This window comes from Vigna unguiculata, chromosome 2 (genome assembly GCF_004118075.2).
Source record: "Vigna unguiculata cultivar IT97K-499-35 chromosome 2, ASM411807v1, whole genome shotgun sequence".
Taxonomy (NCBI): Eukaryota; Viridiplantae; Streptophyta; class Magnoliopsida; order Fabales; family Fabaceae; genus Vigna; species Vigna unguiculata.
The window spans coordinates 19,386,403-19,400,629 of record NC_040280.1 but is presented as its reverse complement, the minus strand read 5'-3'; the positions used below and the strand labels follow the sequence as shown (position 1 = coordinate 19,400,629).

The 14,227-nt window shown below is 32.9% G+C and overlaps 1 protein-coding gene across 5 annotated transcripts; it reads right to left on the bottom strand.

Annotated features, from left to right (window-relative positions):
* Nucleotides 1-1,250: 1,250 nt before the first annotated feature.
* LOC114173702 (protein phosphatase methylesterase 1) lies at nt 1,251-14,009 on the bottom strand. Of its 5 annotated transcripts, XR_003602546.1 has the most exons (16): nt 13,850-14,009; nt 12,840-12,943; nt 11,290-11,478; nt 11,077-11,161; nt 10,909-10,979; nt 8,681-8,795; nt 8,525-8,604; nt 7,426-7,510; nt 7,256-7,336; nt 6,018-6,112; nt 5,810-5,860; nt 5,325-5,405; nt 4,212-4,284; nt 4,040-4,117; nt 2,365-2,757; nt 1,358-1,747 (listed from the first exon to the last, which is right to left on the bottom strand). XR_003602546.1 is itself a non-coding variant. In XM_028058244.1 (15 exons), exons 3-15 carry the CDS (start codon nt 11,412-11,414, stop codon nt 1,268-1,270), a joined length of 1,335 nt encoding a protein of 444 aa, XP_027914045.1. In that variant the 5' UTR covers nt 11,415-11,478; nt 12,840-12,943; nt 13,850-14,009; the 3' UTR covers nt 1,251-1,267. The 5 variants fall into 5 exon arrangements, 4 of the variants coding, with proteins under 4 accessions (XP_027914045.1, XP_027914046.1, XP_027914047.1 ...); XM_028058244.1 differs by lacking the exon at nt 2,365-2,757 and having other exon boundaries at nt 1,251-1,582; XM_028058245.1 differs by lacking the exon at nt 2,365-2,757 and having other exon boundaries at nt 1,251-1,582; nt 11,290-11,456.
* Between the last annotated feature and the right edge of the window lie 218 nt (nt 14,010-14,227).

Genomic DNA, 14,227 nt, shown 5'->3' with positions numbered 1-14,227 from the left:
CAAAGACAAATTTCGTTTAAAACAATCACCGTGGATTATTATTTTCAATGGTTAAAACAATAATTGAAAATTAAATTTTTATCAACCTTTTTTTCTCTGATATAGGAACTGAAAAAAAGAAAAGAACATATTAAGATTGTAATGGGATTTTTACGTTAATATTTTAATAGAAAGAGCGTTTTTTGGGTAAAGTTTAAGTATTGTTTGATTAGTTTGACGATGATCGTTAAAGGAAAAAATTATCTGAAACCACTATTTACAAATAACTTCCACTTTAACACCAGTTTTTTTAATAAAATATTATTATTTAAATAAAATATTAATTTATTTAAATATCAAAAGGAAGTAACGATAGTCAAACTATCACATTTCCTTCCATTGTTAAAAAGTTTAATTGGTGGCTTTAAAGTTTCAATACACAACACAGTCCAAAATTTTGGAAAATGCATATGTCAGTTAAATGGGAGGTGAAAATTCTGTAAAATTTTTAGCAACTTCAAATATTTGTGTGAGCATGACCAAAAAGATTAAAAGAACACTTTGGGTGTTAAGTTTACCACTTTAATTTCACCTTCATAAGGTTTTGTTTGTTTCTTAACTTATCCGGCAACTAAAAGAAATTTGTTCCACAATTAAATTAACATAGCGTAGGAAAGATAGACACGACATAAGTACATTAAATTTAATACATTATAAGAACAGATAAGAAAAAAAAAAAACTTATCATACATTCCCTATATATGTCCTTTCATAGTATGTAAATGAAGTTCACACTTGAGGTTTAGTAATTCTTATGTACTGCAATTGTTTTATAAATAATAAAATAGGTTATAATATTACATGAAAATAATAAATATATATATATATATTTAAAGACATAAGAAGAATATAATTTATATATATAATTTTATAAAAGCTGTTATTTTGAAGTAAATAAGTTCTTAGTTATTTTTTTTGAAGTTGAAAAAAAGTTGTTAATTAGTTATTTTATTAAAGGTATAAATTATTTTTTTAATTAAAAAACAAATTTACCTCATCACAGTAAATGAAGTTAGAAAAAATATATTTTTTTATATAATGGTATAAATAATAATACTAATAAATTATAGATATAGTGGGAACGTAGTAACAGTATGTCTAATTTTTTATGATAAAAATATAAAAAAGAATACTTATTAAAATTTAGATTGAAAATATGAACAATAATTAATAACAATAATCATAAATAGAAAAAATGAATAATTGTGACAATGTTAGAATCACGTATTCAACGCAGTTGTAATTTTTGGCTGAAATAACTACTCCTTGTTTTGTTAGTAAGTTGATTGTTTTTATAAGATAAAAACAGGTAAAAAGGTTGTAAAATAAACTGATACATTATAATATGAGAACTAAATCTAAAATCACATTGCATCAACATTTCTTCCTCGTATTCGTAAAATTCACTAAGGATAGTACCGATGACCATACTAACTTCGCTTAGCTGAGTGCGCAAATCTATGCCCTTCCTCATCTTCCCCCTACAGCTCATTACATTTGAAAATAATCTGAGATGTATAATCGTTTCACCTATCCTCCTCCCCTATCAACATAAATATTGTATCCATAATTATATATCCAAAGTAAAGGAATAAAAAAAGTAAGAAATCCATGATCATCGTCATCTTGCAGAGTGGTCATTCTCGGGTTACTTAAGCACCAGCCAGATTCAAGGTTTTGAAAAGGCTGGCTTGAGAAGGCCAGGTATCTGCAAAATAATTTTATCAAGAATCATACAAACCAAATCCTAAGTATTCTGACAATCAAATGAAATCTAAACTATGTATTATTTATTTAAAGGTAAAGTGCATGGTACATTGAATTTTAATTTCTACTTTCATCTAAATTACTGATAAAAGCATTTAAATGAATTGCAAAGCATTTAAATTATTCATCAAAACTAAGAGATCTCAGGTGCACAAAAAGGAGTACAGCACATTGTCAAAGATCCATTGATCACAACTAAATCCGTTTTCAAATACGGACAGGTAGTTTGTGTTGAATCAAACAATGGGAGGACCTGAACTGAAGGATACCTAACTTTCTACCAGATAAGGCTTTGAGAAATTATTGGGGTAGAGGAGACAGCCCAAAACTCCTCTGTTCGGATGTTGCCAAAACATTTGCACATAACTTGCGAGCACCTAATAGCTTCTAGTGTTCGGATTTGTTGATTAGCATCCCATACAGTTTGGGATTCAGAATAATTTACCTCTCGTTATATTTATGGCTCTCTTGCAAATTAAAAATGGAAGGATCTTTTTACAGTCACAACTCATGCAAATAGCTGTTATGTGAAAGGTTTCATGAAAAAACAAACGTTACCTCCAATTACATTGATACCATCCAATGTGAAAGTGAGACTGAAACTAATATAATTTTGAGAAATAGCATAAGGACTGATGTAAAATGACCAGATGAGGTTTCTTGAGGTAATCCTGCCGAATATAGTTGTCAAGCTGCTGAGGGATGAAACTGGGCAGTGGCTGCTAGGATTTACTCATCATATTATCCATAAGATGGCTCTTTTAGCTGAACTTGGGTATTTCAGGGGTAATCATGTGCACAATAAAATCATTGAGTGACTAAAAAGTTGCTTTTTCTTTGACCAATCAGTTGTCCTTGAGCACCCTAGGACTGAATACTCATAAGAATCATACACTGAAGAAACAAAGATTGGGAGTTGAGGTTCGTCCATACCCTCTAACAAGGCAGCCACTGCACACATACTAGTTGCCAAATTAGACACTGTATCATGACTCCCGACCACATTAATGGATATATCTTTGCTTTAGATTTCTGAAATTTCAATGGCCTATGTGCCCAATGACTCTTGTATCAACTTAGTTTTAATTCATTTTCCCTCCAATATACCCCAACAGCCCACCTACCCCAATGAGTGCATGAATGAGTAAAAAGAAAATTAGCAACAACACAACATATCTACAAGAAGCATGACAAGACAAGTTGCTCTTGCTCAATAAAACATTTTTTCTTTATTTTGTATCCTTTGGGACTTGTAATATGCAAGATTTAATACTTGTATTTTAAGGTATAATTAGTAAGAACAGGTTTAGATGGGCCTTTTCAAACCCAATTAATGATCATAATCAAGGGCAAGGAAGGCTCAACAAAAGCACGTTCCAAAGAGGCATGGCAAACAAGGGTAGAGTGTCTCTATTTCCGACCAACTCCCAAGATTGCCTTTGATTTTATTTTCAAATCTCTCCCTCCCATTTTGTATTTGAATTTTGACCTGGGTTAAGCTTTTCAAATCTCCTTCCCATTTCATTGGACGACAATTAGGATGAGAATTTATAATGGTATTAGGCAATAAATAGCCATTTACTCCTATTGTAATCACTTAGAATTTAAGAGAATTTGAGTTATGAGACCACTTGTGAGAGATTACTTACTTAAGATCTTATCTTGGACTCCTAGGAGACAAGTGGCGGTTCTTTTTTGGGCTTATCATAAAAATGAAGTTCTCTCCATCTTCAAGTGACACTCTTGTTCCTTCTCTACAACTCTCTCCATCCTTTTCTTGTTTCTTTGCTTGCTGTCTTGTTTCAATTCTAGTTCATGTTCTTGTCTACTTCTGCAATTCTTCTTCCTATTTCAATTCAGTTCTTGTGTTATGTTGTTTCTTTCAATCTGAATTAGATGTATCTTGTCCTTTTTAAATTTCTCTTGCTGTTAGGATCCTTGATTCACACCTTCTAGTGCCATATAAATGCACTTAAGAAAGTAATGATGACATTCAACTCAATTACTTCTTATTTTTCAATTGCTCCAAAACACATACTTGATCCTTACCATATCCCAACCCTCTTGGGACCAAAAACCAATACTTTCAACCAAGTTGAGGTTGATGATCCCAACTGAAGTACTCATAATAAAAATAAAAACATTCTTATTATGACGGAAAAACCCTCTCATAAATGTCACAGTAATATTAGTACGATCGGGACAGTTGTAAAGAAATCACCATGAGAAATACCTCAACTCCATGAGGGCCTATTCGGTTCCGAGAAATGAAGTTGACAATCAGAGTTGCAAATTCATCAGGTACATCTTCCTAAAAATATTGGGAACCAAGTTATTAAATTACAAATTGTAAGAGAAAACCAGAAACAGCATAATGAATGCAGAAAGACACGGCTAGTACAAACCTGAATAGCGTGCCCTGTATGCCTTACAACTACCATTTGAAACTTCCCTTGCATCTGGCCAATTGTGAGAGACCTGTCACAGGAATAATTCCGAGAAAATATCAGAACTCCACTTCAACATTCTGTTTTCTCACAACTGAGAAAGAATAATAGAAACAGAATTACACAGTATACAATGCTATTTAATTCAACTTTATTTGTTCACATAAAAAGTTCACATTAGTATCACAAACATATATTATCACCCTCGTATTAGGATCATATAAATCCTTCTTATAAATCTAAAATAAATATGTTACAATCTATATAGTGGTGCATACCAAGATGGCCTAAATTTAATTTCAAAAAACATAGAACATATTTACTTGTTGTCGTGAATTTTAATATGAATCAGGATTGCGCTTCTAAATGCTGCTAGACAACTAAATTTACCTTATTATGAATTTCAGTTATATCTATTAATGAACCAACAACAGCAAAGTTTTACCCCACAAATTGAGGTCAGCTACACAAGACACACAACTCCGTTCCACTCAGTTGAAGACCAAATCTTTAGAGATATTATTCACCATGAGATCCCTCTTAACAACTCACCTGGTGTTGTTCTTAGTCCCTCTCTCTCCCTTTTCTTAGAGCAAAAAACCATGAAATCTCCTCTCCTCACAATTGCTTTCAGTGACCATTGAACATGTTCATATCACATTAAACAATTTTAATGTTATATTTTCCCAATCGGTTTCCCACCAATATCTTCTCATATGGTACCCTTTCTTTGGAGACCACATATCCAACTTAACATTATCATTCTTGCTACTCCCACCTTTTCCCCATTGTCTCTTAAAAGCTCAATGTTCACTAACCTAGAGTATAGTTAGAGATGTATAACTATGAAAGAAAGAAACTTAAAAATTGAGCTAATCTCGGATCATAACCTGCCATGGTACTTCAAACATATAGTAGTAACACATAAAGTTGGAATGAGATTTGCATCCAACTGTTTCAAATTCTATTTCAACCATTGAAATTGGCAAGCTATAAAAGATGTTTTCACTGAAAACCAACAAATAAATTTTACGGTACCACCAAAAGTTAAAATAATTCAAAAAGATTAACCTGTCCAATCTATCTGTTCCTGCTAATAACAACAACTTTGCAACTGGAGATGACAAAAATTTATCAGAGAGTCCTTCATACCTGTAAGAAAAAATATTAACTCCTTAAAGGGATAGTAAGATACCATAAGAGCTTTTGACGAAAACTTAGCCTAGTTTCGTTGTTTTAGAATCAAGTAATCATGCTCTGCATTACAAGGAAGTATATATCATAAAATTCTTCAAGAAAAAAGTGAAGAAAATTTGTGGAAAGAAAGGATCCAACGGTCATTGTTTTTACACGTTCCTCTCTGCGTAAAGACTCAACCAAAATCTACACAAGAACAATATTAGAAGCAATTACCCAACAACAATCAAAAGTGAACCCCACACAATCCACCTCTTACTTAGAAGTTAGAAAACATAGAAAGTAATTGGTTTCATTCACATATACACAATTTGCAACTGCTGTGAACATCTGGCATGAAAGTTAAGATAAAAACATACCAGCCTTTCCAATATTGTTCAGTCTTTTCCAGCTCAGTCCGATAAAGATAACTGCAACAAATCAGCTTCATACTAATCAAGCATAAAACTAAAAACAAAAGGATATGTAACCAGATGTTTAGAATGCATATAGGAACTGGTGAACAACATTATATTTTGAATTATTCTATCAATGTAATGGAAAGTTAAGAGAAGCATTACTACTCACCATTTCTTTGACTCATCATATTTTAATGTGGGAGGGATGGATACACGAGCAGAATCAATATTTCTTACAGACCCCGCCCTGACACTCCATTCAATCTGAACAGAAGCAATTTCAACTGACGTCAAATTCACCAAAATAAATGAAACAACAGTGAGCCTTCACTTAAACCTAGAGCTTCTGCAGGTTTTATAACATAGCCACATGATATGACATGGAAAAAAAATGCCTCCAAAGGAAAATCTCAATTGATGTTTTAGTACTGATGGTGCCATTGGCCGGTGAATGACAGAGGCAGATCAATTAAATTAAAAGTTTAAATACGATTTTGATCCCTCTATTTTGTTCAAGTTTCAATTTAAGTCCTCCCATTTTTAAATAGATATTTAGTCCCCCTCTTTTAAAAAAAAATCCACAATTGTAGACCAATCTTCAATTTTGTCTACACTTATTTTTTGTATTTCTTAATTTTAATTAGTTAAATATTTTTTTGGACCTTAAATGAATATGTTAGGTCTAGGATTCAATCGGACCATAATAAAAGAAATCAAACACAAACAAAATTGTGGACTGAACCAAAATTCTGGATTTCCTAAAATAGGACCAAATCTCAATTTTAAAATGGAAAACGGGAGAGGCTGAAAGTGAAGATTAAACAAAATAGGGGGGCCAAAATTATATTTAAGCCCAAAACAAAAATAAACCACTTGGCATGTACAAATATAATAATGTATGTTAGCAAACTTAAGCTATGGCTTATAACAATCGAAAGGTACTCATTCTATGTTTCCATACATTATTTTTTTTTTCACGTTCAAGACCTCCCTCGATTAAATACTTTTAGTGTTCTTGGTTCTTGGCTCCACGAACTTTGTGCACTAACAAATAATTTCTCGTGCCATGAAGCTTGTAAATTAGTGGGTCGGTTTAGAGGTTGATAATTTGCACCAGTGCCTCTTATTCAAAAACAATGATTACGTTATAACTTTGTTAGATATTTCAACAAAAAAAAAATAAATTAGTTTTAAAAACCAATTTCAAGTGCATTTCTAACCAAAACTCAATATTCAAGAGGAATATGATAAACTGGGATTGGGATGACATTCAAAAATAATTTTTAAAGACTGCTTTAATAATGACAACAAAAAGAAAATAAAAAAGATCAAAATCAGAAACAGTAGACACAACAGATAACACAAAACTTGAAACACAAATGAAAGAAGGTATAGAGCAGGGCTCACAGCTTTTTCAATGCTTGAAAAATGTTGCATCCTGTTTGATAGAATTTTCTGCATATGAATGAGTGAAGCCATAGCTGTTCCCTGAAATTGTTGAGACAATCAACATTTTTGTTCCAATGACGAAAAAAGTAATCACAAAAGTAATGCGGCAACTAACTACAGAAGCCAACCTCTACAACATCCACGACAACCAACCCAGCCAAGGTGGACAATGATTTTCTTGCAGCAACATGCACAGCAATTGATCCTCCCATGCTTTAATAATGAAACAAATTTAATAACCGATAATAACAATAATATACAACGAAGTTAAATGTAATTTATACAAGTGGAAAATTGGTCATGCTCAGTACACCAAACATATTCATAGGAATAAAATTCAGAAAAGAAAATAAGTGAAAAATAAAGACAAGTGGTGCAGACACAGACTAAAATAGAAAAAGAAACACAAATATCTGCAAGAGTAAATGCAGATGTGAAATTAAAGCGGTAATACATAACAGTTATACAAAATATCCTTGCAGCGGCTTATCAATCTCATACAAAGAAATCATAACATTTATAGTCATGCCACATTACAGTTTTATAGCAGATGCATTATGCTAATGAGTTATGAAGCACAATACACAGTGATTGAAGGATGATAACTCTAGTCAGATGTAGTAAAGCTGTGGTGAAGAGGCAGGTAGCAAATATCAGGGAAAAATGCTTTGATCTTTGAGACTAATGGGTTTCATGTATCAAACGAAGTACATAAAGTTCTTCTTTTAGCAACTTAGTAGCATATGACTTGGTCTATTTAGAGCTTAAAAAGCTACTTCAGATTGAAGTTATAGCTGTTTCATAATCCTATGATTTTTTAAGCATAAAAATTACTTCAAGTTGAAGTTTCTTTTATAGAGTGTTCTTGGGTGTTTGGAGTTGAAATGAAGAAACAAAAGGAGAAGTAGAAACTGAAATACCCTTAAAAGACTCTGAACTTATAAAAGGAAAAAATACTTCAAACTTATGAAAGGTTAACAATCATCATCTAACGAAGGCAGTGATAGAAGGATAATCACAGTTGACTTATATAGATATATTTAAATATATTTTCTTGCACATTTAAGCTGGAAAAGAATCCATATTACTTCCAGAGACTAACATGCTTAACCAAGATAAAAGTGTCAAAATCGGAACATTATTAATTGATGTCTTTGACAGTTGACTTCATGTATTAAAGCCTCTATAACAAAAATCCAAGAAAATTAATTTAAGAAACAAAATCACCTGTGACCAACAAGAATCATTGCTGGAGGAGAGTTGCCATATAATTCCTTTATAACAGCAAATACATCGTTGCACATAGTCTGCACAAGAAGATGATCACCTCTACAAGTACATGAGTGGTAAGATATCCAATTTAGTTCATTTACTACTTTTTACCTCAACAGATAAGTCAATATCATTTTCTGTTGATGATTTCCCATGGCCTCTCAAGTCCATAGCTACTACCCTAGCTTTCTCCTTAATTTTACTTGCTGAGACAGCAAACGAAAGCCTGTGGAAATATAATGAGAAAACTTTCATCAGGTTGTAAAGTTATGGATAATTTCAAAATAAAATGTTAATAAATGACATGTTTCTGAATTAGCATGTTCTAACATCTAGAGACTTTTCCCCATTAGGTAAGATCAGCTAGAGAAATTGTGCTACACCATAAATTTGTTTCATAAATGGAAAGATAGAACATTATTTCAAAATCCCTCTAATGATTTGACCACAATTTTCTTCAGTCTCCCTCTACCTGCAACAATTTGACTCTATTCTATTTGATTCACCCTTCTTACTTACTCGTGCTCCAATGAAACTTCTCTAAACATGCCTAGACATTCTAAGACAAGACACTACCTTTTCTACTATGGATTCTATCCCTACTTTCTCCAATGATTGTACTAATAGTTCTATTCAGTCTTGTGTGCTCCCTCATTCGTAGGAACATTTTCAATTCTAAAGCATTAAGCTTACCTTATTGTTGCCTCTACCACCCAACACACTATCTCATAGTTTGCATTCAGGCCATCTAACTGTGCAGTAAAATTTTACTGTACAAAGAGAAACACTTATAAATATGATATACTTTATGTGCACACGCTTACATTTCCATATACTCCAATAAGAAAAGGAAAATAAAAAGGTAGGTTCCAACTTCACTAATAAGGTGAGGTTTGCACTCACTTACATGTTATAATTTGATCACATCTCTAGTAAATATAAGATCTCCAACACAACCGCTCACGCTGCGAATTGGATATCTCGTGCATAGAACTGGATGTTTGTAGGTAACTTGAGGCAGGTGGCATGATAGGTCCAAGTATACTTATTAGGATAGGTTCTTATACCATTTTAAAAAGTGTTGTTTAAGTCTAGAACAACCTTACACCCACTATAATTTGGCCATACATCTTATCAATGTGAATCTCCAACAGGTAACACGTCATAAACAACCTATACGTTAACGCTCAAACTAAAGCTTTTGAGGTAAATTATGACAAGATGTTATTTACAACATTTTATTGACTTTAACTGGTAAATGGTTCAAGAAATAATCCTTTATTGGTTGCTTCATTAGAAAAGGCTTCAAGTTTTGGTAAAGCTATATTACTAAAGACTAAGCTGAAAAACAATCATTAAAAATACCCTTCACAGTAGCCTAAAAGAACAGACTAATTCCATCTAACATGAGAACTTCAATAACACCAAACTATGTACTCTTTCGAAAGTGAAATTAGTTCCACATGTAATAGACAACAGTCAGTCGTTTAAGTGAATGGATAAAACTAGGGATAAAGAACAATGAAGACAGTACATCACGTATAGACTTTCCCTCTTTAGTGTCAAAGCCTCAAAAACCACTGAAAATAACTGCTCCAAATTTAGAGCACAAACCCAAGAATTACCAAAATTTTCAAATAATGTACTCCAAATTCAGGCTAATAAATTTTAGTAGTTACTGAAAAGCTCCCAATGCAAAAGGTGAATGGGTGATTGATTATGAAATAGAAACATACTTAGTGCACATATTAGGAGAAATTATTAACATCCATTACCACAATTAACCATAAAATTCATTATGTAAGTGGCGGGCTTCCTTCTAAAACCTTATACACACACAAATACACATACACACACATATATGCATGTGTCCAAGGTCACACATTTCTCCGCAATATTGATTTCTCAAGTTATTCTATCCAATTGTTACGATTCACAATCTTATGCAAACATGTTAAAATTAACTACAGGCATTGGACAAGCACAGATTAAACTCCCTTCATTGCTTAGCAGAAGCAAAGACACCACCAGCACATGGCCACATGCATCATGAAATTACACAACTATATTTCAATTTATGTATCAAAGTACAGAGCATTAGTCCATTGAGCGAGACTTAGACAATGTATTCTTAGAACAATGTGTGAACATTTAATTTTCCTACAATATCAAGAAATTTCAAATATTAACCAAAAAGTTAGCACACTCCACTACCAACGGTCTGAAGAGGAAATTTAGAGGTAGGCGACAGTAAATTCAACAATACTTCATGGACCATTGATAGTAACTATAAATTAAGAGAAGCATCAATGAATAAGACACATTAGCACCAATCGTACCCGGAATAACCACCCCCGTGTAAACAGAATACAACGGGACCTTCAGTTCCTGCCGTGTAAATATGAAACACCTGAACAAATGGGAAAAAAACAACAGAGGAAAATTCATCTTATCGGATTACAGAAAGCGGTCACAGAATAGAGCATGATTTAGATTCGCAGACTAACATCGTTAGATGCGGGAATCGCAACATCGTCTTCTTTGTCAAAATACTGGGACCAATCTAGAGGCGCGTATTTTTCTGAAGAGCTCCTACAATAAACAACAGTTAAAAGTTAAAACGGAAAGCGATGGTGAATACCGTCATTCACATGCAGATGCCAATAACGATTCCGTTGAGAAGTGAAGAAGTGAAAATAAGAAGATCGCCAGAAGCTTACTTAGTCGGTGGGCATTGAGGAACGGAAGCGAAAGCAGAATCGGGTTGAGTTTGCTGTTGTGAATGCTCCTCCGTCGCATTTTCTGGAAGCGAAGCCATAAGAGAAGAAGAAGAAGAAGAATCCATAGCTCTTCGTCTTCCTATGTCGATCTCCAATGTTCAATCACACTTTCGCAGAATCAGACCAGAACTGAATTGTAAATAAAAACTTAAATCTGAATTGAATAAATGTTTTCATAAAAAAATCTAAAGAACAAGAAAGCAAAATACATTAACGAGAATTGGTCAGTGAATACACTCGATGAACAAGAAAGCGACACTGTTTCGTCGAATCGCAGTGCACTTTTTGTATGCAATATGATGCTTTAGTTCTTGGATGATTACGGGTTGTGATAAAAACTCTCCGATCGTATTAAAGAAATTAAAGAAAATGAATACAATATAATGAGTTCTAACACAACTCCAAACACTCTTTTGAACTTGTTAATTTTTAGTAGGCTTAAAGACCTTTTTCATCTTTATTTTCATAGTGTTTGTTGTGGAATGGTCATCATATTTCACAGAATGTTTAAAATTATTTTCATTTTCGCAATTCATGTTTTGTTTAGTCTTTTTTATGACGCCATTTAAATTAGTAAACAGAGCCTTATACAGGTGGCACTAGTATTATGTTGCATTGGAGTGTGTTAACATTAACTTGTCAATTTGGGGAAAATTTTGCAATTAGGGTTTGAGTTGGATTGCAGTTGTGCTCTTTATTGTTGGAGACGATTTCTTCGTCTTCGTCTTTCTTAAGCTCTTTATTTCAATAAGTGGGTTTAGAATTTTCTGGGTTATGTTTGCTTGTGGGTTAGGGTTATCGTAATTCTATTATGGGTTTGTTTGTGTTTGGATTATTGTGATGTTCTGCATGGTTTCTAAATTATCACACATGTATATTGTAACACACCTCAATGCAACATAATACAAACATTTGTCACTTGTACAATGCTCCATTACTGATTTAAACGGCGTCACAGAAAATGACCAAATAAAACAAGAATTGCGACAATGATGATCATTTTCAAAAAATGATGACCATTTTAAACATTCTGTTGTCAAAATGAGGATCATCCGCAACAAACACTTCCAAAATGAGAACGAAAAAGATATTTAAACATTTTTATTATAACTAAGATATTAAATTTGAATTATAAAAATCCAAAATTGAAAACACGGAAGAACGACCTAGATCCAAAATTGAAATCCAAAATCCAAAATGTAACAAAGCAAAACCTTGTTTTGTGTTCCCTCACTCATGTTTTTGATAGTTCACCGGGGATGTCCACATTTCCTACAATTACAACTTACAACCCAATCATTGTACAATTTCTTCTTAACACTCCCTACCCCAAAAAAAGGAACTACAAGGAAATATCCCTGTTTCTGAAGTACTTAAAAAACTAATGTCGCTCAGCATGATAAACAAAAAAGTGGCTAAAAGAAGACAACACATGTAATAATTATCAGAAAAGACAACAATAAATACTATTGGTAGTGAGAAGAAATTACACTAGTGCCAGGAGGAGGAGTGCAAATTTGACGATTAAAAACCCTAGCCACAATATTGCTGCTTCTGTACATTAAAGCGTGTCCACAAACCGAAAAGGTTCACCCTGGAAACGAAGAAACGAATTCTTCATTGTCAGAAAAGTTATCTCTACAAAATTAATACTTTTAATACTATTTTCATAAAAGTTTTATTAAGAATAAATGGTTATGGCCGTCATATTCAAATCAAAATTAATTAACTTATATATCTGCAAATGTTTGATTAAGAAATGACAAAAATGACGAGTACGCAAGTATATAATGAGGGGAGAGTAAAAAATATTCAGGAATTAAAAAATGAGGACCGAAATAAGATTGAAAAATAATATACAAACACTTGCAAACTTCTTGGAAAACACGTACAAAAGAAGAAATAGGAAGATAAAATCAGTCAAACTTCTACAATTAGTTGTAATCAAGTCATGCACTTCAACTTTTGAAAAATGAGCTCATTTCAAATTATGACAAGGCTATGATTTATAAACGTGTTTGTTGAGAAGCTCGTCTAAAATTGGAACTGAGAAAAGCAGGAATAGAAAAGGCCAATCTAAGTCATATACAGTGTGCGAAACATGTGCTAGGAGTGCTATAAATTATACAGGCTATAGTTTAGGGTTGAGGAACCTCAAACCGAATCCTAGAGTGCGTTGCAATCACAACTACAATTCTTTCGCTAAAAATAAATTGACGCTATCATCACCTAAATCGTAACATCAGCACACACTATTTAGTTTCAACCTCAGGTAGATCTTAACGAAATGAAACCTAGCTGTAGTTAAGAATTCAGATTCAACAGTCAACTCGTCTTAGTTCAAAAGTCGGTATTATCGTGATACAATTACATTTTCACACATTCAACATAGAAGTTGAACGGATAAAGCGAGTTAAATCAGCGTTCGGAAAATTGAACCTAAAGCAATAATCGGAAAAAGAGAGAATTAGAGATTGCGCGCTGAGAAGAAAGAGCTTACCGGTGGCCACAGTGAGAAGCGCCGTTGACGGAAGAAAGGAGAGCAGAGTAGAATCGAGAGAGAGAATGAGAGTCAGAAATTTGCTTTGTGTTGTTTTTGAGGGGTTGGGGTTGGGTTTGGGTAAATAAAAAGTGAGTTTGGAGATGCCACGTCACATGCATGCGTTCATCTCTATTTATTTACCTTCGCAACTTGCAAAAATGGATTAAGCACCACAACTATCCTTTCATTCCTTTCCCTTTTTTTTTTCCTTTTCTTTCTCTGTTTTTTAGGATAAGGTGCACCACAAAATGATATCATGTGAATAATAATAATAATAGTAATTTTATTTGATAGAAAGGGAATATCATATAATGATAACAATAAAAAAATTTATTA